Genomic DNA, 25,320 nt, shown 5'->3' on the forward strand with positions numbered 1-25,320 from the left:
TGGGCACCCACAATATTTTATTCAAGTTGGCACCCCTGAAAGGGACTGATAGGTGAAACAGTAGGGAGCCCACCAGCAGGTGGCGCCATAGCCAATGGCAGACAGATCTAACTACTGTATATACTTGAGTATAAGCCTAGTTTTTCAGCACATTTTTTGTGCTGAAAAAGCTGCCCTCGGCTTATACTTGAGTGAGGCGGATGGTGGGGGCGGCAAGAAAGAAGCCCTTTCTCTCCGCTCGTGCCGCCACCCGCTCTCCCCAGTCAACCATTCCTTAAGAAGCATACAAGAACAGCGGTTCTTTACTCTCCCCAGGCAGCTTGTTCCATTCCTGAACTGCTCGCATAAATGCAAACTTGGCAAAGGAGGAACAGGAAGGAGCAGCCCAAAGGGCTGCTTTCGGGCTGCTTGTTCCTCCTCCTCCTCCACAGCGGCAAAGGTGAACCGGCTTATACTTGAGTCAATAAGCTTTCCCAGGTTTTTGTAGGAAAATTAGGTGCCTCAGTTTATATTCGGGTCGGCTTATACTCGGGTATATACGGTAACTCTAATTTTGTCCCTGCCCTCCTCCCTGCTGAATTCCACAAGTGGCATCAGTGAGATTATGGAGGAGGAACCTGAAGGACAGTGCCACCCTCTGGACTGCTTGTTAGTAATAAGGCAGGCAGCTGGAGGGTGGCTGAAGGCAGACTCAGGTTGGCGGGGCAGTGTTTTCTTTGTCCTAATGGATAAACCTACACTGCTTGCTCCCCAGTACCATAGACCGGAACCAAACCACCTTAAGGCATAAGGAAGAGGAGCAGAATAGGTGCTGTAACAGATGCCTCCCAGATTATGGACTTGACTTGGCACACTAGGTGGCACTAGATTGGCTAACCCTGCGGCTAAGGAGCCACAAGATTCTCCACTGCTCTTTGGTACCCTGCTGCCAGTCTCCCTGTTGGATGCACATAGTATCCTCTTTGTAGAAGTGCAACTCAGCCTCCCAGAAGTTTGCCTCATTAACCCCAGTGGTTCTTACTTCTGGGAAAGTGTGTACAGAAACGCAGCTTAAGTCTCATGCAAAATCCAGCCACATATTGCTCTCCCTTGAATAGTGACTTCATTAATGACATGCAGCATACCACTAGACTCAAATAAACATTCTTAATATATAAAGTACATTGCATTTTGCAAAGTATGGGGAGATACTGGAGCTTGGTATGTATGATGTATTAGACTGTTATAGTCATCTGGGAAAGGAAGCAGGCACCATGCTAACATTTTCAACGCTAATTTAATTAAACAGAAATCACTTGAATCCATTACTGGTGACATTTTAATGGAAAATGCTACGCTCCATTATGCTCTGCAGATCCAATATTTTCTTCCCTTGAGAAGTATGGAGCAAGATAAGATCAACATGGAAAAAGTATTTGCCGTATACTCCTTTTAATTACAAGTCCATAACCAAATGAATCCTTAGTAGAGCATAGCATAATATGCTATTATTTAATTAAGATTAGAAATTGTGCACCTTATTCAAATGCTGGTGGGAAAAAAGACCTGATACAACACCTAGATATATTCAATGGATCAACACAGAAGCCCTTTCTGAGCTGCCACCTAGAAGCATCACAAACAATTATTTATCTGGGGGCTGGAAAACTTTGACCAATGAAGTGGAATTTATTTATTACTATTTCTAAGTCAGGGGTAGCAACCTAAGGCCCGTGGGCTGGATGCGGCCCAATCGCCGTCTCAATCTGGCCCGCGGACGGTCTGGGAATCAGCGTGTTTTTACATGAGTAGAATGTGTCCCTTTATTTAACATGCATCTCTGGGTTATTTGTGGGGCATAGGAATTCGTTCATCCCCCCCCCCAAATATAATCCGGCCCACCACATGGTCTGAGAGACGGTGGACCAGCCCATGGCTCAAAAAGGTTGCTGACCCCTGTTCTAAGTCCACCCTTCAGCACCAAAAGAGTCCTCTAGATAACTTACAAAATATGAAAACAACAATCAAATCCATGCAAAACTGTATCAACAGATAAAATAAGTTGGACCACTCCAACAGGAGTGACCACTAAAACTTGTCCACCTGGGAAGACATTTGAAGTTCTTGACTGAATGGGACTTTTGATCCCTCTCATCGTCTTTTACCATAGAGGGATCCAAAGTCCTATTCAGTCAAAAACTTCAAATGTCTTCCCAGGTGGACAAGTTTTAGTGGTCATCTAAAGACAGCTTCATAGCCCCTGTTCTGCATTTACATATTTACATATTTATTTAAATTATTAATAAAAATTGTATACCACCCTTCATCCAAAGATCCCTGGGTATTTCACAACAGAAAGATAGAAAATGAGAATACAGAATAAACAATGAAACAAAGGCAAACCAATAGTTCCCCTCCTACAAACACATTTTAAAAGCCATAGAATGTTAACCAGCAGAATGCCTGGTTGAAGAGAAACGTTTTCACCTGGTGCCTAAGGATCTGTAATGAAGGCACCAGGTGAGTCTCCCAGATGGGGAGCCACAGCATAATTTTTAATTCATTTAATAAAATGTTTGTACCACTTCATCAGCAAAACCTACGAGATCTACTTATAATATAAAATAAATTAAAATTGCTGATATTTAAAACTGTTAGCCAATTTCCTCTCTCAAAGATATATACAAAACCAAGTTTCAAAATATACATTATAAAATAAGATAGCATTTTTAAATCCATGTCAAATTCACATGGCTTGCTCGAACAAAGAAGTTTTTGGCAAGTGCTGAAAACAGCACCGTGAAGGGGCCTGCCTAATATCAATGGGCAAGGAGTTGTTTTCTTAGGGTTCCTTATCCTTGAGCCACACCACCTCCTTAGAGTTCTTTCTTTGTCAGAGCCGTCTCTCAAACAGAGGTCAGCTTCAGATCGAGAACTGCCCTCTGTAAAACTGGCCGCCCTACTTGCACTTGGCACACCGAAATCATTTATTGTTATAGCTGCTACTAATATAATTTCCAAGTGCCTTCCCCCAAGTATCGCCTGAGGTGATGTACAAGTTATTAAGCTCGTAACAATTAAAGGAGTGGTTTGTTCGTTTGAGCAAGAATCACTCTGAGATTTGGAAGAGCTAATTGGCAGAACCGCAGATGGTTCTGTTGCAGGATTCTTGCTTTGACTCCAGAAACAGTCGTGCCACATTTACCTGCTTTAAGGAAGTTCTGCTTTTTTTCAGGCATCTGTTCAGAATGTTGCTTTTATAAAACCAATAAAAGAGTCTTTATGATCAAGCAGTAAGTGCTGTTGGAATGTACAGGGATTATTATTATTTTCCATACAGAAGGCTGCCTGTACCATCTGGGAGTCTGTCCAGGCACTTAACATTAGCTCAACAGTCTGCAACATATTCTCTAGGAGATACGCAGAGCGAGCCTTATTAATGATATCCATCACTAGCAACAAGGTAAGCAAGAAATGGGTTTCCTTTTTTAAAAGGGAAAGAAAAAAATCTGGTCCTGAACATAAGCAATTGTGCTCGTTTTTCCAGACACCGGGAGGGAGATCCAGGCTGTGTCAATATCTTGCTTGTTTCAGAATTTTGCATGACTGTTTCGGCCTGCAGAGTATTCAATGAAAACACGCCTCTTCCGCTAGGCTTTTGGCTGCACCCAAGCCGCTCTTTCTCGGTAGCCAAACATTTAATTAAAAAAGGGGGGGGGGATACTTACTGTAGGATCTTTGCCAGCCATTTTGCACTCATCCACTTTGGTTGTTGATGCTGGCCAGAATATCTGTGTGGAAAGAAAATACATACATATACAAATATGAATTACATAATATTCAATGCACATTTAAAGGGCTTGGGGAAATTTATCATTTCCACCTTGTTCAAACCACCACACTGCCTGCAAGGCATGCCTAAACTCGCAAGATCAATATTTTCACAGACCTGTGTTGCTGGGGAAAGCATTTTATCCAAGTTTTTCTTGCTCAGAGAAACTCTTGAGCAAGCCAGCGTCCCACAATGCTGGGTTAGTTCAGTAACAACTGAGGAAATGCATCCCAAATAGATCATTTCGGTCACAAGGTGGTGTACATTACAGCCTTCCAGAAAGCAGAACTTTTGAAGTTAATAGGTTTGTCATCTGAAGCTGGTGCAGGCCTTGCAAGCCTGTGCCATGAGGAAGACACTTATTGGGCAGAGGGTCTGCCCTAACATTTGTTAACCTGACTACAGCAAGGATGAAGGGTTCCCAAATTGTAACGTGGGGTCAGTTCACATACCCACCCAAATATGAATTGTTGTTTGGGGTGGAGGGGGTGGCACACCCCCCACCTGCATAAGGCACCATGCGACCTGGGTACCTTTCCCCATCATTCAAGGGTTGGGTGAAAACATGTCTGAATGAAATCTATGCATGCACCATTTCGGGCTTCTCATTTCTTGCTTTGTAATATAGTATCCACTGAGGCAGTGGAATGAAATTTGGCACACACATTCAGAACACAAGCTCTCCATTTCAAGTTGCAGAAGTTCACACAGTGCCTATAAGGTCCTTCCGCCGTAAGACAATGGGATTGTTCTAGGTGGGTAAGTGAATGAGAAGAGAAGACTCCCTAGAAAAGACCCTGATGTTGGGAAAGATGGAGGGCACAAGGAGAAGGGGACAACAGAGGACGAGATGGTTGGACAGTATTCTCGAAGTGACTGGCATGAGTTTGGCCAAACTGCGGGAGGCAGTGAAGGATAGGCGTGCCTGACGTGCTCTGGTCCATGGGGTCACGAAGAGTCGGACACGACTGAATGACTGAACAACAACAACAACAACAACAAGTGAATGAACCAGTCTATCGCAAGCCTCCTCAGGCGTAGGAAAGATTGTGGACTGTGCCAATCAATTTCACCTATCAACAAAATCTGAAGTAGATTGGAAACGTCTGCAGGGATTTCAAGGGAAGCTAACAAGAATTTTTATCAGGTCTCTGGGGTTTTTCCGAACTGAGAAAGAAGCTATATCTTGGTTCCAACAAATGTGACCTAAAGCACAAAAGCTGTGCCCAGTCAAAGTTCTGCCTCATCAAAACGTTCTGCCTAGCCAAAACATCTGTGGGGAAGTCCAAGTAGAAACAAATAAAATGAGAGAGGAAAAACTAGGTGGGTTTGCAGGAACCTTTAAGGGTTTTCAGAAGCACAAAGCTCACAATTATGACCTGCAACAAAATGTCACATGTGGAGTGCTGCTGTTAGGATTCTAGCCACTCCATTTCACCCCCAATTTTCTGTGCTCCCCCCCCCCTTTTATCAGTTGAGACCTGTGTTCAAAATCCCCTAGGCGCCAGGCACGTTTTGGGACTGGAGCGTGTCCAATTGCGACCATGTGGAGTTCTCTGGGTGCCACGTTGATGACGGACATCTCCATCTAGCTGGCCTCTTCAGGAGAGTACACGGTTCACCTCCCTCCTCGGTTAATCCCTACAACGACCCTGTGAGGTAAGTTAAAAGGCTGTGACTGGCCCAAGCTAGATGAAAGTTACCTCCTGTGTGTTTTGGCTACAGCACGAATGTCAGAAATAGAGGGAACGATTGTGTCTCTTCTATTTATCTCTCAAGCTGCAATGGGGACCTGCTGCCCATATCACACTGACTGTAAGGATGTGTTTTGGGTGTTCTGTTTCCTGCCTTTTAAGATAGTGATGAAAAGCAAGTTGATTGAAGCAATGGAACAGCTTGGACCTCCCTTGCAAATGCCTAAACCTCCTCGGGGAAGCCGGCCTCCCACACTGACAATCCCAGAAAAATATAAAGCTGCCCTCTGACCTTTGGTTTTGTGAGGAGTGGAACTGAAGGCAAAGGAGAATAATCAGTTATAAATATGTTTAAAATGATTGCACAAAATTTGGTGGTTGTTGTTTTCAACATGGACGCACGCTGCTCATTTCTTTCAAAGTCTAGATCAACTGTGTGCAAAAAATGCTTCAAAATGAGGCTGGCGTCAAGGGGTTTCTTTTTGGATGCCAAAGTATAACGCAGGGTGTCACATAAGAAAATATGCTCCACTAAGCTTCCAGCTGAACTGAGCCCAAGAGCTTTAGTTAATTTCTAGATAAACATCTCAGCTTCAGAAGAATCCTCAACCAGCACACACCCAAAAACAGAACAATGGAGGGTTCATCTCTCTAGCAGGCTCCGGTTTAGACAAGCAGCAGAGAAAAGTATATTTCCAAGCAGTCAGAAGGCAAACATGTCATGATAATGCTTGCATTTGAGAAAGAAAGAAAGAAAGAAAAGTTTGTAAAAACTGCTTTTTTGTATTTTATCTTATTGTACGCCACTTTGATAACCACTGGCTGTGAACTGGATTATACATTTGTAAAGCAAGCAAGTAGTAAAAAATAATACATTGTCATAAGCAGCACAACATGTCTGCTGTAGAATGCAGCAACACCTGGAGGTTCTCCACACCTGCTCTAGCAGGAGACCTTTCAAATGCTTTTTGAGGGTTCCATGTGCTTTCTCAGCAATCTTTATACCAAAATCTGTACTTGATCGATAGGCTGGTACTAAAAGGACAATGTCTACATTTCCCAGTGAGTTACATGGGACTTGCTTCCAAGTAAATAGCTATTAGGCAGCATAGTTTGTCTAATAATAATAATAATAATAATAATAATAATTTATTTAGAATCCTAGAGTTGGAAGAGACCACAAGGGCCATCCAGTACAACCCCCTGCCAAGCAGGAAACACCATCAAAGCATTCCTGACAGATGGCTGCCAAGCCTCCGCTTCAAGACCTCCAAAGAGGGAGACTCCACCACACTCCTTGGCAGCAAATTCCACTGCCGAACAGCTCTCACTGTCAGGAAGTTCTTCCTAATGTTTAGGTGGAATCTTCTTTCTTGTAGTTTGAATCCATTGCTCCGTGTCCGCTTCTCTGGAGCAGCAGAAAACAACCTTTCTCCCTCCTCTATATGACATCCTTTGATATATTTGAACATGGCTATCATATCACCCCTTAACCTTCTCTTCTCCAGGCTAAACATACCCAGCTCCCTAAGCCGTTCCTCATAAGGCCTTTGAACATTTTGGCTTCCAAACGAATGTTAAAACAAAACAATGTACCTAATACTCTATCAACGAGTTAATAGTTGTGAGATGTGGATGAGAGACTGCATCTCCCACTCTTAGACAGCTTTGGGTGATATCCTTAGTATTTCCATTGATATTTATCAAATTCAATTTTAATATTTTCTTCACCACTATCATATATTTTATCCCTCAGAATGGCAGATTTTGTTGTTGTTGTTTATTTATTTCAGAAGAAGAAAAAGAAAAAGATGACACCACTTACCCTCAAGCTTAAAATCTAAAAAGACATGACACAAAGGCATAGCTGTCAAGTTTCGGATTTGAAAATAAGGAATCAGCACCCTCACCTGTCCTGGGGACAGTCTACAGTTCTCAGGGGCAGTCCATGCCACGGTAATCCCCCCCCCGGCTACAAATTAATTTACACCAGGAAAGAGAGCACTTATTCACGCAGCACACAGTTAACCTCTGGAACTCCCTGCCACAGGGAGCAGCGATGGCCACCAACTTGGATGGCTTTTGAAAAGGATTAGGCCAATTCATGCAGGAGGAGAGGACCACTGGTGGCTTCTGACCAGGTTGGCTCTGCTCTGCCTCCAGTTAGGGGCAGCAATGCTTAATCTGAGCCCCTGTTGCCGAGAAACATTCGTCTATTTTATCTTCTTCTTTATATATCTGTCTGTCTGTCTGTTATTAGGTATTTATATTCCACCTTTTTCCCCAAGGAGCTCCCTGGTGCTAGTCCTCATTTAATCCCCACAACAATCCTGTAAGGCTGGCAGGCAGGCAGGGCTGAGAAATGCAGGGAACCCAAGGAGTCCCCGGACTCCAACTCTCCTTCCCGGAAATAAGGGAAATTTAAGGGATATCAACAATAAGGGATAGCTGTGGGAAACGGCTTGGAATAAGGGAGTTTCCCGCCAAAAAAGGGAGACTTGACAGCTATGCACGAAGGGGGGAAAGAGAGGAAGGGGAAAGAAAAAAAATGAAAACTATGGCCTTGGTTGTAAAGAACACCAAGCAAAGAACAATTAGATAGGATGTGAAAACAGATAAAAAGAGTTGCAAAGCAGCACATTTTCCACGAATAATGAGCAAGTGTCAGTTCTTTTATTACTGTTGGACCTATTCCAGTGTGTAGCAGTCTAATGTCTGGTGATGGTATACCCTGCCAATAATATACAGAGCTACAGCTTCATTTACTGTGTCTATAAAGTTGGGTAGCAATTATCTGGATTCCGGTTCACTCTTGTGATGTTTCAGCAAATTCTGCTCAGAGGATTCCACATAAAATAAATCCCTAATTTCTTTAATCGATTTAGCACTGTCAGTGTGACGACATCTTTTCCAGTGAGATGTTAAATGGGGATTAGCGAGTGCAGCAAGGACCTGCATGTGGTTGTTCCAAAATCCAGATACTAGGATACAGCCTCAAGCAACACATGTTAATGTAGGAGGCTGAACAAGGAGCCAAGGAGCATAAAATAGAAAGACAATTTCTGTGCTTAGGAAGTCAAGAAACTGCTCATCATTGCTAATACTGTCTTTAAAAGACAAGACTGCTCTTTGTTCCATGGGATTAGTTTGAGTGCTGTACCAAAGCATTTCTTGAAAATTTTCCTCCCTTGCTAAATAAATTTCTATTTTTCCGCTATATTTTCAGGGAAGCACGCGAGTTTCTTTATAAGCACAGCGAATGTAGGTTGTGGGAACAATCCCTATTTTTGGAAGAGTTTAAAGATGCCTTTTAAAAATGTTGCTGGCATGTCCATTAATGTGATTTCTGTCAGGCGTCATCATTGACAGATAACACATGGGGTAGAGCCTAGGGCTTGCTAATCAGAAGGTTGGCGGTTCAAATCCCCGTGACGGGGTGAGCTCCCGTTGCTCGGTCCCAGCTCCTGCCCACCTAGCAGTTTGAAAGCACGTCAAAGTGCAAGTAGATAAATAGGTACCACTCCGTCGGAAAGGTAAACAGCATTTCCGTGCATTGCTCTGGCTTTGCTAGAAGCGGCTTAGTCATGCTGGCTACATGACCCGGAAGCTGTACGCCGGCTCCCTTGGCCAGTAAAGTGAGATGAGCGCCGCAACCCCAGAGTCATCCGCGACTGGACCTAACGGTCAGGGGTCCCTTTACCTAACTTGTAATATGTGCAATCAGATCCACCATGGGGTTAAACAATGTTAATTGAAAAGACAGAAAGTAAAGAAAACTGCTACTGCCAGCTTACTAACACTCCCTGCTGCAGAAGCCAGGGCAGGACATGGTATTGCAGAGCAAATAAATACAGTGTAATGCAAAGACAAGATCCTTCAGCAGTGTGCAATAGAAAGTGAGGGAGTATTTTGGCAGCAATTCTTGGTGTGGGAATAGGGTGTTCTAAATACACAAATGTGTCCCTGTTTTGCATCTGTGAAATAAGGAAGAGTATTTTCTCTGCCGCCCATGATGTGACTTCGTAGCTCAGTGAAGAGCAGTAGGGAAAAGACCCAGCATCTTCGCAAACTATAGTTGGGCTGCTCTCAGGATGCAAGCCACCTGGGATGATCCATCTCCTGCTGCCTGTCCTGGGACTCCTTTTAAATTAGTTAAAACCATGTTGTCAACTCTCCATCGCGGGTGCTCTGGTAGTGAGCAGTTTCCAGACGCCATCTGGGTTTTGCCTTAAACGTTCCTGACATTGTCATTTCAGAACAAGGGTGGAAGATGGCCAGCATCAAAAAGCATGGCAGCCACTATACTATTGAGTTCACATCTATTTGGACTCTGCCAGTCATTTTTCCTTCTCATGGCAAGATAAGCGGAGGTAAAAGAAGTACCAACTTTGTTTGGAAAGGGGGAGAACGTGCATTCACAGGTTGTACTTGGAGTAACTGGAGAGCAAATTTCCAGGGAGGAATTGCACATCCCCAGGGGGGGAATTGCAATTAGAGGCCATGTGCTTTTGCCTCCTACAAGTTTCATGGACTGGCTGGACACAGAAGAACGGTGGGAGGAACCAGCGTGGGAAGCACCAAGGTCCAGGGGCTTTTGGTGCAGGAAGTAAAAGGCTCAGAGCCTGGGGAATGGGTGTGAGATGATGAGTGGTCAGAGGGAGAGGACTGGGAGGAGGAGGTGTCGGAAGCTGAAGAGGTAACAGGGCTTAGTGATCTGGGTGAGTTTGTGGCAGGGAGAAATCCAGAATCAGAGGCAGAAGCTGAAGCAGGGGAGGAGAGAGGCCAAGAGGCAAAGATGAGTCAGGCTAGTGAAGAGAAATGGGTGTCTCCCCCTCCTTCTGAGATAACCTCCCCACCCCCCTGGTCTCCCAGAACCAGAAGAGGCATGAAGAGGGTGAAGGATAGGTTGACTTCGTGCAGGTGCAGTCTCTGATTGCTTGGGGAAAACACTTGAGATGAGGGGACTTTCAGTCTCAGCACCTGATCCATGAGCTGCTGTGCTCATTAGGCGTGACACTCTGTCGAGTCTGTACCAATCGGTTTCTTGCTAATAAAGAGTTAGCTGCAACTTGCACAGTGTGATTTACTGCAGGCTCACTCTTTTCCCAGGTGCAGCTGAGCTTTTCAAAGCAGCATCCTAAGAAACCAGTAGGCATGTTTTCCTGCTAGTTTACCTAAAGAGCTCCTTTAATCAGGTGCACTTGAGGGGAAAAAGACTGCTGCTGAGAGACATCCTTACACAGGGATTCTCCTGCTCTGAAAGGCTTTCACCCTCCACACTCAGCAGCAGTTTCTGTGGCCATGGCTTCTCTTCACCAGCTGCTACCTCATCCCTTTCCCCCAAGGGTCCTTTTTTGTTGTTTTGAAGCAGAACAAGGTAGCAGTCAGTGGTCAGGTATGAGTAGACTTAATAATAATAATAATAATAATAATAATAATAATAATATTTATTATTTGTACCCCGCCCATCTGGCTGGATTTCCCCAGCCACTTAAGGAGATGAACCTGCTTAGGGTGGGCTGTCCTTACCTGAATCCTGATTATAATAATCTGAGTGGGGTGTTCACATAGCCAGCAACCCCTACTTCTAATTTCTGACCCATCACTGGACAATCTGTCAAAAGCACTGGTTGTAAGTCTGGGTTCACTCAAATAATAATATCCTAAATACCAGGCAAACATATTGTCCAGGAGCCCCCTCTCCAGAATGGATCAAGCCTACCAAACCGCAGACAAATAGGTCCAGGGGCTTCTGGTGCTGGAAGTAAAAGGGATTCGTTTTCCTCCACAGTCCCAAATGAGGGGGCGAGGCTCTGTCTTAAATATGCTGTTTGAACATATTGTTCTGCTAATGTACAAGCAGCAACTGTTCTGAGCAGGCGTGGATCTGGCACGTTGCCTGACAATGGGATAATGATGAAACACCCTCCTTCCTCTTTTCTTTGAAAGCAGAAGCATGCAGTAAAACGATCCCAGCTTCCCAGAGCGCTTTGTGGACTTACACTCAGAGGGTCCTGGCTTATATTATTGATATTCAAAGACAGAATGTGATCTTTGCTGCCAACGTAGATGCGGTCCTGATCTTCATCCATCACCAATATCCTGTAGTCTAAGGGGTGGTGGGAAAGAGCATAAAACTGAGCGGTCTTCGTTTCCTGCAGTTCTGCAAAAGAAAGAGGAAGCATGGCTTAACAGATGCATTCATTTTCTTCCCTCGCTTGTATAACCGCATTTTAATAAAAGATGTAGCATGCCAATAAAAATGCAGATTTAGCTGTACCCTCAGCAACTTAAGAATTTAAATGCATCATTCTTAGACTGAAGTAACCAGCTATACTCCTAAAGCATCTGAAATAGCCTTATTCATTCATCCAAATGTTGTCTTAATGGAAATTATTATTTACAGCTGTGCCTTCTAAAGCACATCATATTACAAATTAATCAATGAGAACATTGCGTATTATGGCCCACAGAAACAAACTTCATCTAACATAACTAAGATATAGATTAGCTAGAATCAATTGAGGCTAATTTTCTGGGGAACTATTATGTCACAAAGAAATGTTTTCCCTAGTCTCTTAACAGCCCAACCCTGCGCATATCTACTCAAAGGTAAGTTCCACTGACTTCTCTGGAACTTGCTCCAAGATAAGTATGTACAGGATTGCAGTATAAACTGGTTTTAACGCTTTCATATATAACTTTTTATTTCCATTTTAAAAGTGCCTGATTTTTTAAAAAAGGATCACACACACACACACACAGAGTGATATATGTTTGTGTGTACACAGACACATTTATAAGCTATGTTCTTATTTTCTTGCTAACTAGGAATCATATTCAGATTGTCTAACTTTGCACACCATTGGGCTGCTACAACTCAACATTATGAATATTGCTAGAGCATCAAACATAGCTTTAGTGCTTCAAAATAAGCCACCAGCATTTTAGCCTGTATTTCTTCTAATAGACACATTTTTGCAAGCAATTTTCCTTAATAGAAAGAATTTGTGCATGTTATTTTCACAAAAGCAGGCATTTCTATAGACGCATTCCCCTTAATATGTGCATTTTTTTGGAAACAATTTGACTGAAGAACTGCACTACAAAATTCATGCAAACTGCAGCATGACAGCATCCTTAGGATAATTTGTATTCGGACAGGTGTAGGGAACCTTTTGCCTTGCAGATGTGGATGAGCTACAGCTCTTATCATCCCTGGCCATTGGCCATGCTTGCTACAGCTAATGGAAGCTGTAGTTCAGCAACATCTGGAAAGTTAAAGGTTCCCCACTCCTGCATTAGGATTTTCAGTGGTGGTAAATTTGTGGTTGTTCATTCACACATGCCCATGTTCACCGATGAATACCCCCTATTTCCACATATGTTCAAGTGATCAAAGTCGAAGGATCTGCTATCATTTCATTAAAAATAATATGTTCTTTTTAAAATAAAAACTTTTAGTAATGACCCCCCTTCTCTGTGTGTGTGTGCGCGCACGCGATGGCCAGATCTGCAACTTTGATCTCCTGAAAAACAATCCAAGTCGCATGCCTTATGAATCTGGGAATGTCACCAAGGAAAGCATTCAAGCCTAGATGTTAAATGAGCCATTAGAAAGTAAAGCCTCTTAGCACTTTTGCAAGTAATATTTTTGCGTGCCGATCAAAACAAGGCTCCAGTGTACTCCTTCAGTAAATAGCTACTGGCCCTTTATCTACAAGAGTTACCTTTGTTCTCTCTGCCTAAAAAAGGTCAATGAAGAAAGTCTTGGCTGTCCTGAGGTGATTAAGTCAATACCAATGGCAACCATACACTCAGAAATCTGATCTATAACAAACCAGTTAACTTAGTGCTCCCATTTCTTTAAATAACAATAGATTATAAATATTTGCTCTCCAGCACACTCTGAAGCTCTTCTCTGAAGGCAAACTGGAGTTATACAGAGGCCAAACCATATAATATGTGGATACATATGTGGATACATATATATGTTAAATATCAACCAGCAGAGGGAGGGAACAGGTCATCAGGGTTGCACAAAGCAGGAAGTATGGGTTTAATCTTTTTGCTCCATGCCATTGTCCTCACAAATAAGCTTTTTACCCTAGGAAGATGTACTGGAGCCAATTGAAACATCCCTCTGGAAGCAAAGAGCAGCTTGAGAGGAGGGGATTTGTGCTGGGAACTCAGTTTTAAGAAAAAAGAGGGTTTTAAATAATAAACCTTCCCTACAAGGCTTGATCTCTGTCTCCCAGATGTTATTTAATCGTGTTTGTTATCTTCAAAAAAGAACAACAAACCATGACCAGCTTGGCCCATTGCCTACTGGCTTTGCCATAACACCAAGATCCACATCAACAGTTGAAAAGAGAAGATGAAATAGAAGCGACTCACAATGAATTCTGCATTGCTCCTCAAGGTTGGCCATCTTGCCATTCTTTTTGATTTATCTGGAGTCTACATCAAGCAAGTTCACATCTGCACAATTTAGAGCACAACGGTAGCTTGCATGTGTGAATGAGCCACCGCAGACCTGACACCAGAGATAGCCTGTTTGCATCACACACAATACTTCTCAGCGGAATTGGCTCATGCAGCCAGCTGAAAATGATCAAGTCCTGAGTGGCGGGGGGTTGAGGAATCAAATGATGTACAGCCATGTGTTAACCGGTACCATACATTTCATTCTCACTGTTTACGCTTTGGCTGCTGCCACAACAGACACTGAAATAATTTGTCTATGTGTCCATTCTCTGCATGAGGCATGCTGAATTGGAAGGTATAGGAATGACTCCCATGGCAGTGAAGATAGGCTTGCAGGCATCATCCTGCAACCAAATTTGGGCAGGAAAAAAATTGAGACTGAAAAGATAAAAGCCAGTATAGAACAGAAGAGGGGAGATAGGTAGGTAGGTAGATATATTCCTTTTTTTAAAAAAGGACCTAAGACATAGGGCCACTGGGATGCAGGTGGCGCTGTGGGTTAAACCACAAAGCCTAGGGCTTGCTGATCAGAAGGTTGGCGGTTCGAATCCCCATGACAGGATGAACTCCCGTTGCTCAGTCCCTGCTCCTGCCCACCTAGCAGTTTGAAAGCATGTCAAAGTGCAAGTAAATAAATAGGTACCGCTTCTGGTTCACCAGAAGAAGCTTGGTCATGACCCGGAAACTGTATGTTGGCTCCCTCGGCCAATAAACGAGATGAGCGCCGCAATCCCCGAGTCGGCCACAACTGGACCGAATGGTCAGGGGTCCCTTTACCTTTTAAGACATAGGGCCAATTCTTATTTGATTGTATTGACTATATTGGTCAATATTTTTCAAGTTGCTAGCTTTAATTAAAGGAGCATGTAGAAGTTATGTATTTCTTTAATGGCTCCAGTGGAACAGCAATCCAGCACACACACAAAAGCCCCACACCCACCATTTATGCAGTATCATTCAAATATAGACCCTGTAGAGAGTGTGGTGGCTGGCCAACTGCATCCCTGTAGCTGCCAAGCAGCAGTGGCACCATCAGTTAAAAATACCCAGAAAGCTCACAGTGAGGAGTCCCATTGGGGAGGGACATTTTTAGACCTTGTCCTAGAGTTGAGCTGAAAACACTACCCTACTGGGCTGCAAAGGGGGCCATGAAAGTGAGGCAGCATTTTCTGCTCAGTATTATTAACATGATGGAAGGATGGGGCTCTTCCACTGAATGGTAGGGATGGCGTCCCTCTGGCCTTCTAGATGTTGTTGGACTCCAAGTCCCATCAGCCCCAGCCAGCCTGGCCAGAGGACCCAAAGCTTCCCAGCATTTTGAGGGTCAAAGGTTTCCTATTCCTGCTCTGTTGGCAATGTGCAATAACATGTGGCTCAGAGCCAAACACACAAGGGTTGATTCAAGTGAAAATCTTTATTCTTTGGAGGACTGCATAAACTGAGCCACCATATGCCACACGGTAATTTAAACACACATTGGGATATATGCACCCCTACCATCCTTCCTGACATGGAAAAGATCCTGTGTAGGCATGCAAACAAGCCTTAAAGGTAAAGGGACCCCTGACCGTTAGGTCCAGTCGTGTCCGACTCTGGGGTTGTGGCGCTCACCTCACTTTTCTGGCCGAGGGAGCCGGCGTACAGCTTCTGGGTCATGTGGCCAGCATGACAAAGAGCTTCTGGCAAACCAGAGCAGCGCACGGAAACGCCGTTTACCTTCCCGCCGGAGCGGTACCTATTTATCTACTTGCACTGTGACGTGCTTTCAAAACGCTAGGTTGGCAGGAGCAGGGACCGAGCAACAGGAGCTCACCCTGTCGCGGGGATTCGAACCACCGACCTTCTGGTCAGCAAGCCCTAGGCTCTGTGGTTTAACCCACAGCACCACCCTGTTAAGTGAGGCTTATTATATGTGTGCAAAGAAAATTATAAAAGGCTACTGATTCATATATTTAAAAGGAAGACAAAAGGCAGTAAGCAAGTGTGTCTGTCTGCAGTTACACACCATGTTTGATTAAAGACTTCTCTGAGTCCATATAGTGGCAATATGCATGTCAGCATTTTGCCTGTTAATAGATATGAGTACCCCCCAAAAATCTATTTCTTATTTATTACAAAAAGATTGCTCTGTTGGCTTTTAACCAATAAAATATACAAACACTTGAGCTTAATTAAAAAGGTGTCACGATCAAAGCTTCTGCTGTATAACAAAGGAATGGATTTTAATTCCACAAGATGCTGTTTAGAATTAAGATTTATTGTCCCAGTGTAGGATATGGGCTCTCTCAAGGTGCCCTTGGCAGTGGGGGAGAGGCCGGGAGGACATAGACGTGGAACATTGTCCTGTGTGGCGTGATTTTTTTCCCCTCCTTAGCTCTAATGGTTATGGAAATATTTATTGTGCAGTAAGTTTAAACAGCAATACAAGGCAATAAATCCGTGCCTGTCATGGATTGAGAGGGGATGAGAGCTATTCATAAAACTGGAGGAGGGATCCTACAGTCCTCCAGATGTTGTTGGACTGCACCTTCTACCACCTCTGACGAAAGACCACAGTAGCTGGGGCTGATGTGAGTTGGAGTCCCACAATACCGGGGGGGGGGGAGCACAGACTCCCCATCTCTGCTGTAGAGCTTTCTCTGACAAGTGTTTTGATATGACACACCTTTTTGAGCATCTCTTTGGCTTGCTTGCAATGTACGAAATTCTACACACACACACACACACACACACACACACACACAAAGAGAGCTGCAATGAGTATGAATATTTACACAAATTCCTTAAATCATCCTGTAGCTATGACTCAGTCAAAGTTAAGTGCTAAACTGCACCTTGTCAACTCAGAGGTAGGTCCCTTTTAGTTGAATGGAACTTACTTATTCCAGACCCTCCAAGTGCCCCTATTTTCCAGGGACGTCCCTGATTTAGAGAAGCCGTCCCGGTTTCTGATTTGATCCCAGAATGTCCCACTTTTCCTTAGGATGTCCTTATTTTCGTTGGAGGTTATGGAGTTTTCCGACCTCTGAGCCATCTGAAGGCAATCCTGTACAGGGAAGATTTTTTATGTTTATGTTTTTATATGTGTTGGAAGCTGCCCAGAGCGGCTGGGGCAACCCAGTAAGGTGTGTGGGGTACAAATAATAAAATCATCATTATGGAATGGGATGTCCCTATTTTCATTGGAAAAATGTTAAAGGGTAGGTTACTCCAAGGGACCATGAAGGTCTGTAGCCAACACTGATTTCAAGAACTTGGGTTCTGCGCCTTACATAAACAAGGCTTAGAAGAGCTTGACTCTGCACCAGAGCTCTCCAAACTGTGTGTCGTGACACGTTAGTGTGTTGGCTGCAGTGTGTCGCTGTCCGGTTTGCTAGTAAAACTGAATTACTGCATGTCTAAAAAAATGTGTCAACAGCATGAGCAGCTTGGAAAGCTCTGCTCCACACCATGATCCAGCCAACATGAGCAACTTTCCCCATGTTATCTAGGTACTGCACAAGACTTATGGCACATTTAGTAGTTAGGGCACGATCCTAACCTTCTCCTGGTTGGCATCTGTCTTGGGAGACACTGGAGGTGTCCGCCTTTGGGGGTGAGGTCAAGCTGTTGGAAGGCTTTTTAGAGTAACCTTCCGCTACTCCACCCACAACCAGATGGTAGTAGAGGGCTTTGCAGCATTGTGGGTTCATCTCCATATCCATGGCTCTGTAGCTCATGGAGGCCACAGTGGAAGATGGGAGGGGCAGGACACTTGGGTCAGGCCCCATGTCTTCATGTGATGGCAGTAAGTCTAGATCAGGATCCAACAGAATCCAGACCGCCCCTGCACCAGAACTGCCCCACCTTCAGAACTGCCCCACCTTGGGGATTTCTGCTGACTCCTGCCACTGCAAATCCTACCACTGGGCCTCCCACCTGCCTGCACACCTCCACTCATTTCAGCACCTCCTCCAGTCCAGCAGAAGGGTGTTTTGCATTGCTCTGTTACTCAGATTGAAGAGCCTGAATGGAAAGTTCCTTTCTCACTGGATAAAGCAACTATTTTGCCCCCATGTCTGGCTTCAGGTTTGGTCGCTAGTAAGGTTTTGTGGTGTACATTGTGGTTTTTTTTCCAATTAACTGCTACCGAGCTGTTCATCTACCCCATGCTGAGTGTATGTACGGAACAGGATATTGTTAAAATGCTGAAGCTCTCCCAAGTCACTGGGGAAAACACAACTTCTCCACAATTCAAAGCTTTAACCGGCCCCATAGTTATTGCATTTGTAAGCCTCATTTGTTTCAGTATAACTTTCTGTTTGTGCCTGTGTGCAGATAGCAGGTCAAATATGAACATCACACATGGCTGTAAAAACTGTTCCCCACCCCCTTTCCAGCCACTCTCTCCTCTACTTGTACATAATCACAGAGCCCCACTCCCTACATAGACAGCTTCCTCCAAAGAATCCTGGGAACCATAGTTTGTTCATCACAGAGCCATAATTCCCAGCACATTTAACAATCTACAGTTCCCAGGATTCCTTGGGGGGGGGAACCATGACTGTTAAGGTGATTTAAGAGTGCTTCAAATGTGACCTTGCCCCTTTCTTCCCCTCCATCCAACACCTCCATCAACAGGTACTTATGAACCGCAAATTTTATACACATGCCTGCACCTTGTGCAATGCAACTTCCTTTCTTGGTGAGGAAAAATGCACAAACCGAGCAACCCTGTATAAAGCCAGATGAAGCACCTTCATCACACACTCTTTATCAAATACATTAATAGTAACATGTGCTACAACCTCTCCTCCTGTTCCTTGAAACTTCTCTTGCAAAAGAGGCTTCCGTTTCTCTGCTTCATTTGCATGCTGCTTTAGGATTTCAAATTCCATAGAACAATCAGGTTCTTATCGTTGCAAGATGGCGAAGGGTGGGGTCTGTTTGTCTTTCCATTAACCATTTCCCCAGTGCGGCCTGGGTTATCCTCCCCTGAGCTATAACTGAAGCCCAGGAAGCCCAGGAGTCTGGCCAACAAGCACCTGAGATTAGTGTGCTTGCTGGGGGTTTTTGTTTTTTTTATTTTTAAGGGAATTATTCCTTTGACCTTTATAAAACATATCTTTCTGTACTTCAAAAGTAAAAAAATAATAAAGAGAAGAAAATTAACTGTCAGGAGCATGGTGTCAGGGCTGGCCCTACCATTAGGCATACTGAGGCAGCCTCCTCTGTGCGCCATAAACCTGCCTGCTGGCCTCATTTGTGGTGGGCCGTGCTGTCCTATTGCCAGTGCTGAAGCTGACTTTGGTACATGGAATAGGGGAGGGAAATGCCATCTTGTCCTTTGCAGGTATTGGGATCCTCCGAGAGGCAGCCTACCCATCATTCTGTTCACAGCAAATTCCAGCAAAGGAGCACCTAGGAGGGCTGCAGAAATGCAGACCACCAGACGGATTGTGAAATGAAAGGAAAAAAACACTCACAAAACAACTTGGCCACCTCAAGGTAAGCACAAAAAACCGCACCCTGCTCCCCAATCGTAAAAATTTTGTAAAAAAAAAAAAAATTAAAAATCCCCCTCCTCTTTCATAATTTTTGAGAGCAATTTCTTTTCTCATTAACTGTTGGAGAACAGCCAGACAAAAATTAGAAGACCTTTTTTTTTGGCAGAACAATAATTAATAGACTTTCTGCACCTTTGAAAGGGGGTGATTTAACCCCTTTTAGTCCTGATCCTGTTCAATCATCCTGCCCCAAAAGCTCTTTTGACAGCGAGGGTGAATGACACATTGAATGTAGCATAGAGTTTGGCCTTGTGACAAAGCATTTGCAGAGCGTCTCTGAAAAACTTCCAAGCACAATGGTGTTCTTCTGACCTAAATAAACACCCAGAGCGCCACAGAATGGCAGCATATAATACCTGTTTGCACAAGAAAAGTTTCCATTTGCCTTTTGCAAATAAATTTGAAGCATTCCATGTACTGATCTGTGTTCATGACAAATGAGTATGTCAACTGGTTTGCAAAGTTTGGAGCAGACTTAGAATACAACTGTAGCTCAGGGGCACTGTGGTTACTGCGAATCGGCTCCTTATTGGTTCCTGTTCTACATCCCAATGAGACATCCTATTATTACTCCTTCTACCCCTCACAATTGTGAAAGAAAACCATAGAATCACAGAGCCAGAAGGGACCTCGAGGAACATCTTCCAACCCAACCCCCTGCCATTGCAGAACATTCAATACTACAGACTCCATGAACCTCCTGCAAACAGTTTTGAAACAGAATGAACTACTTTTATTCCATGTTGTGTAAGAAAGAAGCACAAGTCTCTCCTCTCCCCTGCCTCCCCCGAAAAAGTATCTCAACTTAGGTTTAGCCAAAACATTGGTTAGGATTTAAGAGATAACTTGTGTGCTTTTCTGTTTAGGTTTCATCCGAACAGAGAGCAATTTAAATAAATAAGCCATCTGCAATCACTCACACCATGTTTAAACTAAACTTGCCATATTTATTCAGAGGCAGCAGAAAAGCCATACTTTGGTCTAGGAAAAAAAATTAAATGGAATTTACTCTCCTCTTACCCTTTGATTAAGCATAAAATTGCTTCAGATAAGAGCCACTGTGTTTAGAAATCAAACCTTACGAGTTATTTTAGCATACACAGTGTTTTAAGCAACAAGAGTTAACTCGTATTATCAAGCTATTTCTCTCCTTGGTTGTAATAACCACAAAGAATGCAATAGAGAGTCTTTTTTTATGGTGCACTGGCATGGCCATTAAGGCAGAGCATAAAGGGAATGGATTCTTGAGAAGCACAATGTGCAAGCCAGCATATCCATCAATCAAGGGGACAAATTAGATGTGACCCATTCAGTAATGGCTGGCAGGGCAGGAGAACTTTCCTGACCTCCTATCATCAGCATTACTCTAGCTTATGGGGGAGAGAGACGGAAGGATGAAGAGGCAGTTAGGTGGACACAGAGGAGAAAATAATCTATTGGCACCAACCAGGTATTCCCTCCCAACATAAGCAACACTTTCGGAGGAGAATTTTTCCTCAGGACTCTCAAAATCCATTAGATATTTCACCCCAAAAGGACCCTCTATTTTACAGTTAGTAACTGAGTTGTGCAAGGCCATTCAGTGAATACATTCATGAGAAGTCCAAAGGCATGTAAAATAGCACGGTGTCTGCACAAAATATTGTGGCAGAACCAGCAAGTGACAATTCCAGCCAATAGTGAGTCCCACTAGGACAGTGATGGCCAAACTTGGCCCTCCAGCTGTTTTGGGCCAGTGTGGTGTAGTGGTTAAGAGCGGTAGACTCGTAATCTGGGGAACCGGGTTCGCGTCTCCGCTCCTCCACATGCAGCTGCTGGGTGACCTTGGGCTAGTCACACTTCTTTGAAGTCTCTCTGCCCCACTCACCTCACAGAGTGTTTGTTGTGGGGGAGGAAGGGAAAGGAGAATGTTAGCCGCTTGGAGACTCCTTCGGGTAGTGATAAAGTGGGATATCAAATCCAAACTCTTCTTCTTCTTCTTCTTCTTCTTCTACAACCCCCATCATCCCTAGCTAACAGGACCAGTGGTCAGGGATGGTGGGAATTGTAGTGCCAAAACATCTGGAGGGCCAAGTTTGGCCATCACTGCTCTAGGAGAACATCTGAGAAAACAGCTGCCTTCAAATATTGGTTTCCAGGCCAATACAGGTACTCCAGTGTTCCTTAAAAGCTGGTGAGTCAGGTGTTTCTCAGTGTGATGAATAACAACTGGCATTCTTCCCTGAAAGTCTAGCATTACAAAGCTCTTCTCTAAAAAGCACAATCATGGGTGAGTGCTGGATATCCTGTTAGCTTGTACAGATCAACGGTGAAGCCTAACAGGCCTGACTTGTGCCCCATGTAAATGGCGTGTGCTCAAGAATAGTGGTTGTCCAGCTGCTTTAAAATACAATTCCCTCTTTTTTCCCTCCTTTTTTGTTTTTCCTCAACAAGTGGAATCTTTATAAGTCATATTAATTATGTAATATGTTCTTTGTCCTTTATTTGTATTTACTTGTATTTTAAATTTGCAATAAAGTTTATTAAAAAAAAGAAAAATAAACGAAAAAAATAAAATACAATACAATTCCCTCAGCAAGCAGGACCAGTTGTCAGGAACGATGGAAGTTATAGTCCAAAACATCTGGGGGGGTACCATGTTGAGGACCCTTAGCAGAAAAATAAGTGCGCCTTGAGTTCTCTGAAGTTAGGATGCCCTCTAAGACACAAATCAAAATTTGCCCTTTATTTGTGTTTTCTCTATTTCTTTCCACGGGACAGCCTGACAAAACATACACATCTGTTGCTAATCCTGTTTCCTATTCATTACTGCCTGAAAAAGGTCTCCTTCCATCGACTTGTGTAATCCTGGGTTATTTTCCCCCATCTTCCTAGGTCTCGGTTGTCAGTAGTGTTTATCTGTTAGGTTTATTGCTGGCTTAAGCTAATAAACGGTTAAAAATTTCACACGCAGAACTTCAGGTGCAAAGCACAACATTAACTCACACAGCCAGTTGAACAGTTTGGCTTCACTTCTACAGATGGCTCTGTGGCTTTCTTTCCAGGGAATGCCAACTATTCCGAAGCCAAGACTGCATTTAAATGCATTAAACAGGCATTGCGATTACTTGAGTAGGGCAAATACTTTCTTCACCCAATTTAAACCTATCAGATGCATCTGCAATAGGTGAAGGTCAAGGGACCCCTGACCATTAGGTCCAGTCATATCCGACTCTGGGGCTGCGGCGCTCATCTCGCGTTACTGGCCAAGGGAGCCGGCGTACAGCTTCTGGGTAGTGTGGCCAGCATGACAAAGAGCTTCTGGCAAACCAGAGCAGCACACGGAAACGCTGTTTACCTTCCCGCTGGAGTGGTACCTATTTATCTACTTGCATTTTGACGTGCTTTCAAACTGCTAGGTGGGCAGGAGGTGGGACCGAGCAACAGGAGCTCACCCCGTCGCGGGGATTTGAACCGCCGACCTTCTGATCAGCAAGCCATAGGCTCTGTGGTTTAACCCACAGCGCCACCCGCGCCCCATGAATCTGTAATAGATCCATATAAATCACTCTGGGGTTTTTGCAGAGGACAAAAGGGACATGCTTTGTTGTTGAGCTCAGTTAAAATGTTTTGTTTTTCAGTCTTTTCCATCCTTTCCTCTCATCTCTTCTCACATCATTTACAGTTTTCATTTTTAGAGTACAGGCGGCAACCATTTTGTTCCATTCCTGCCCCCCCCCCACGCATCGATGGAGTGCATATAAGCACGCCCCTTCCATCCCCCTTCTGCGTTCTTGCGGGTCCAAAAGGACCAGTGTGTTGGCGATTGTGCATCCAAACGCACCTAAAACAGTCACTGCTCTGTATATTAAATAGTTGGTTGTGCACAAACATTATGAGTCTCTTTGGCGACTCTAGACAAAAAAGGAAGGTGAAAAACTATTTTAGTTTCATACTATTTGCAGAGTGCTTAACATCAAAAAGGTCTCTTAGCGGTTTACAAAGAAGGAGAAGGAGATTGGCAAAGAAAATAAAAAGCAAAAAAATACCACCAAGGAACCCTGCTGTTGCTGGGTATGTTAGGACGCTTCCTGTGAGACACATGTGTTCTTAAGTATATATAAGCAGGGATAAAATGTGATTTAAAGCTTGAAGTGTGAAGAAGAAGAAGAAGAAGAAGAAGAAGAAGAAGAGGAGGAGGAGGAGTAGTTTGGATTTGATATCCCACTTTATCACTACCCGAAGGAGTCTCAAAGCGGCTAACATTCTCCTTTCCCTTCCTCCCCCACAACAAACACTCTGTGAGGTGAGTGGGGCTGAGAGACTTCAGAGAAGAGTGACTAGCCCAAGGTCACCCAGCAGCTGCAGGTGGAGAAGCATGAAGGATGAGGACTAAGATCTCCCAATGTCTTCCACTTTTCCCATCCCCGACAGTCCGTTGCTCAAGGGAACAGTGATTTCATCCCAGCTGGACTTTAATATTAAGAATGAGCTTGGTTAGTAGAACAAAATGGTGGCATGGGAAGAAGCGGGTAGGGCTGGCAGCCTAGCTCATGCCCTCCCCCATTTCTCACTTTAAATGATGGCATCCATCGATGAACATCTATGGGGGGCCAAGGAGAGCATTTGCCTCCGCCACATATGAACCATAACCCCCAGAGTCCCAACTTTAAATTTAAAAAAAGAGAAAGTTGCCTCCATCTGTAGAACCTGAGACAAACATACATTGTTCTTCTCATTTCTAGTAAGAAACTAGCCAGCTCCCTGCTTACAATTGTCTTGCTTCCCCCGTGCTCCCATGGGAAAAGAAATCCTGTGGGCGCCCTTGCCTCCCTGTCTGCCACTGTAATAAGCTGATTTTCCCTCTGCCCCATTGATTTCAACAGAATTAAGGACAGTTTACTTTCTTTCACTTTAAAGAGCACTTCACTTTCACTGAGTCATGCCCTAACTTTTTAAAAAGTCCATATTATATTATCTATATATTATGTATATTATTTAACAAGGGTTTGTTTGTGTCAGCGGAAGTCTTCTCAAAACATTTATGTTCAATCATCTTGGTTAATCAGTTGGCTCTTTTTGAGCAAATAAAATCTAGTCCACACTGTTTTACCTTCGCTGTATTAATCCTTCCCACCCCCTGCCTGCCAATAATCACAGAAGGGGTTTCAAACTAATCCCAGTTATCAGTGAGCTATGATCTGATTGGTATGTGAACTCTGTGGTATAGATACTGGTAATCTTTTTAATGGTGAAAGGTTTTCTTGTTTAAACAATATCTTTAATTATGCAAAAGGTTAAAATAAAATCTGTATCTTAAAATATTTGCCATTGATCAGATGTGTTTTAAATACTATAGAGTCATTTCAGTAACTTCATCACAGTTTAGATATGGCTTATCAGTCTGCTCACAATGGCTGTTTGTTTTCTGGTTAACAAAATGTGCCCTAGTACATAGCCAGCCATGAATGATTTGATTGTTAAACTGTGGTACTGTGGCAAGTACAAGGTGAACAGTATGAAGTGTGTGAACTAATTCTTCTGCAGTGATATTATTGCTTACTCTGGGGCTTTATCATTTGCATGGGAACAAAAGAACGCTCTGTTAATATCTTCAAGGAAAATGTTCTAATCGGAAATGAGCGGGGTTTGGGGTACAATGCAAAAGCCAGAAAAATTAAAAGGACCATAGCTCAGAGAAAAGAGTATCTGCTTTGCATTCAGAAGGTCCCATGCTCAATTCCTGGAATCTCTAGGTAGAACTGGAAGACACCAGAGCCTGAAATCCTGGAGACCCAGTTTC

At 43.7% G+C, this 25,320-nt stretch overlaps 1 protein-coding gene across 1 annotated transcript in view; it reads right to left on the reverse strand.

Annotated features, from left to right (window-relative positions):
- SEMA3C (semaphorin 3C) overlaps positions 1–25,320 on the reverse strand; it is a 151,516-nt gene that overhangs the window by 64,586 nt on the left and 61,610 nt on the right. Inside the window, exons 3-4 of the mRNA XM_033163538.1 lie at positions 11,508–11,668; positions 3,708–3,770 (exon numbers count right to left, since the gene is read on the reverse strand). Of these exons, the coding sequence (XP_033019429.1) occupies positions 3,708–3,770; positions 11,508–11,668 (224 nt within the window). The remainder of the gene's footprint in view (positions 1–3,707; positions 3,771–11,507; positions 11,669–25,320) is intronic.

Source organism: Lacerta agilis, chromosome 10, assembly GCF_009819535.1.
Source record: "Lacerta agilis isolate rLacAgi1 chromosome 10, rLacAgi1.pri, whole genome shotgun sequence".
Lineage (NCBI taxonomy): Eukaryota > Metazoa > Chordata > Lepidosauria > Squamata > Lacertidae > Lacerta > Lacerta agilis.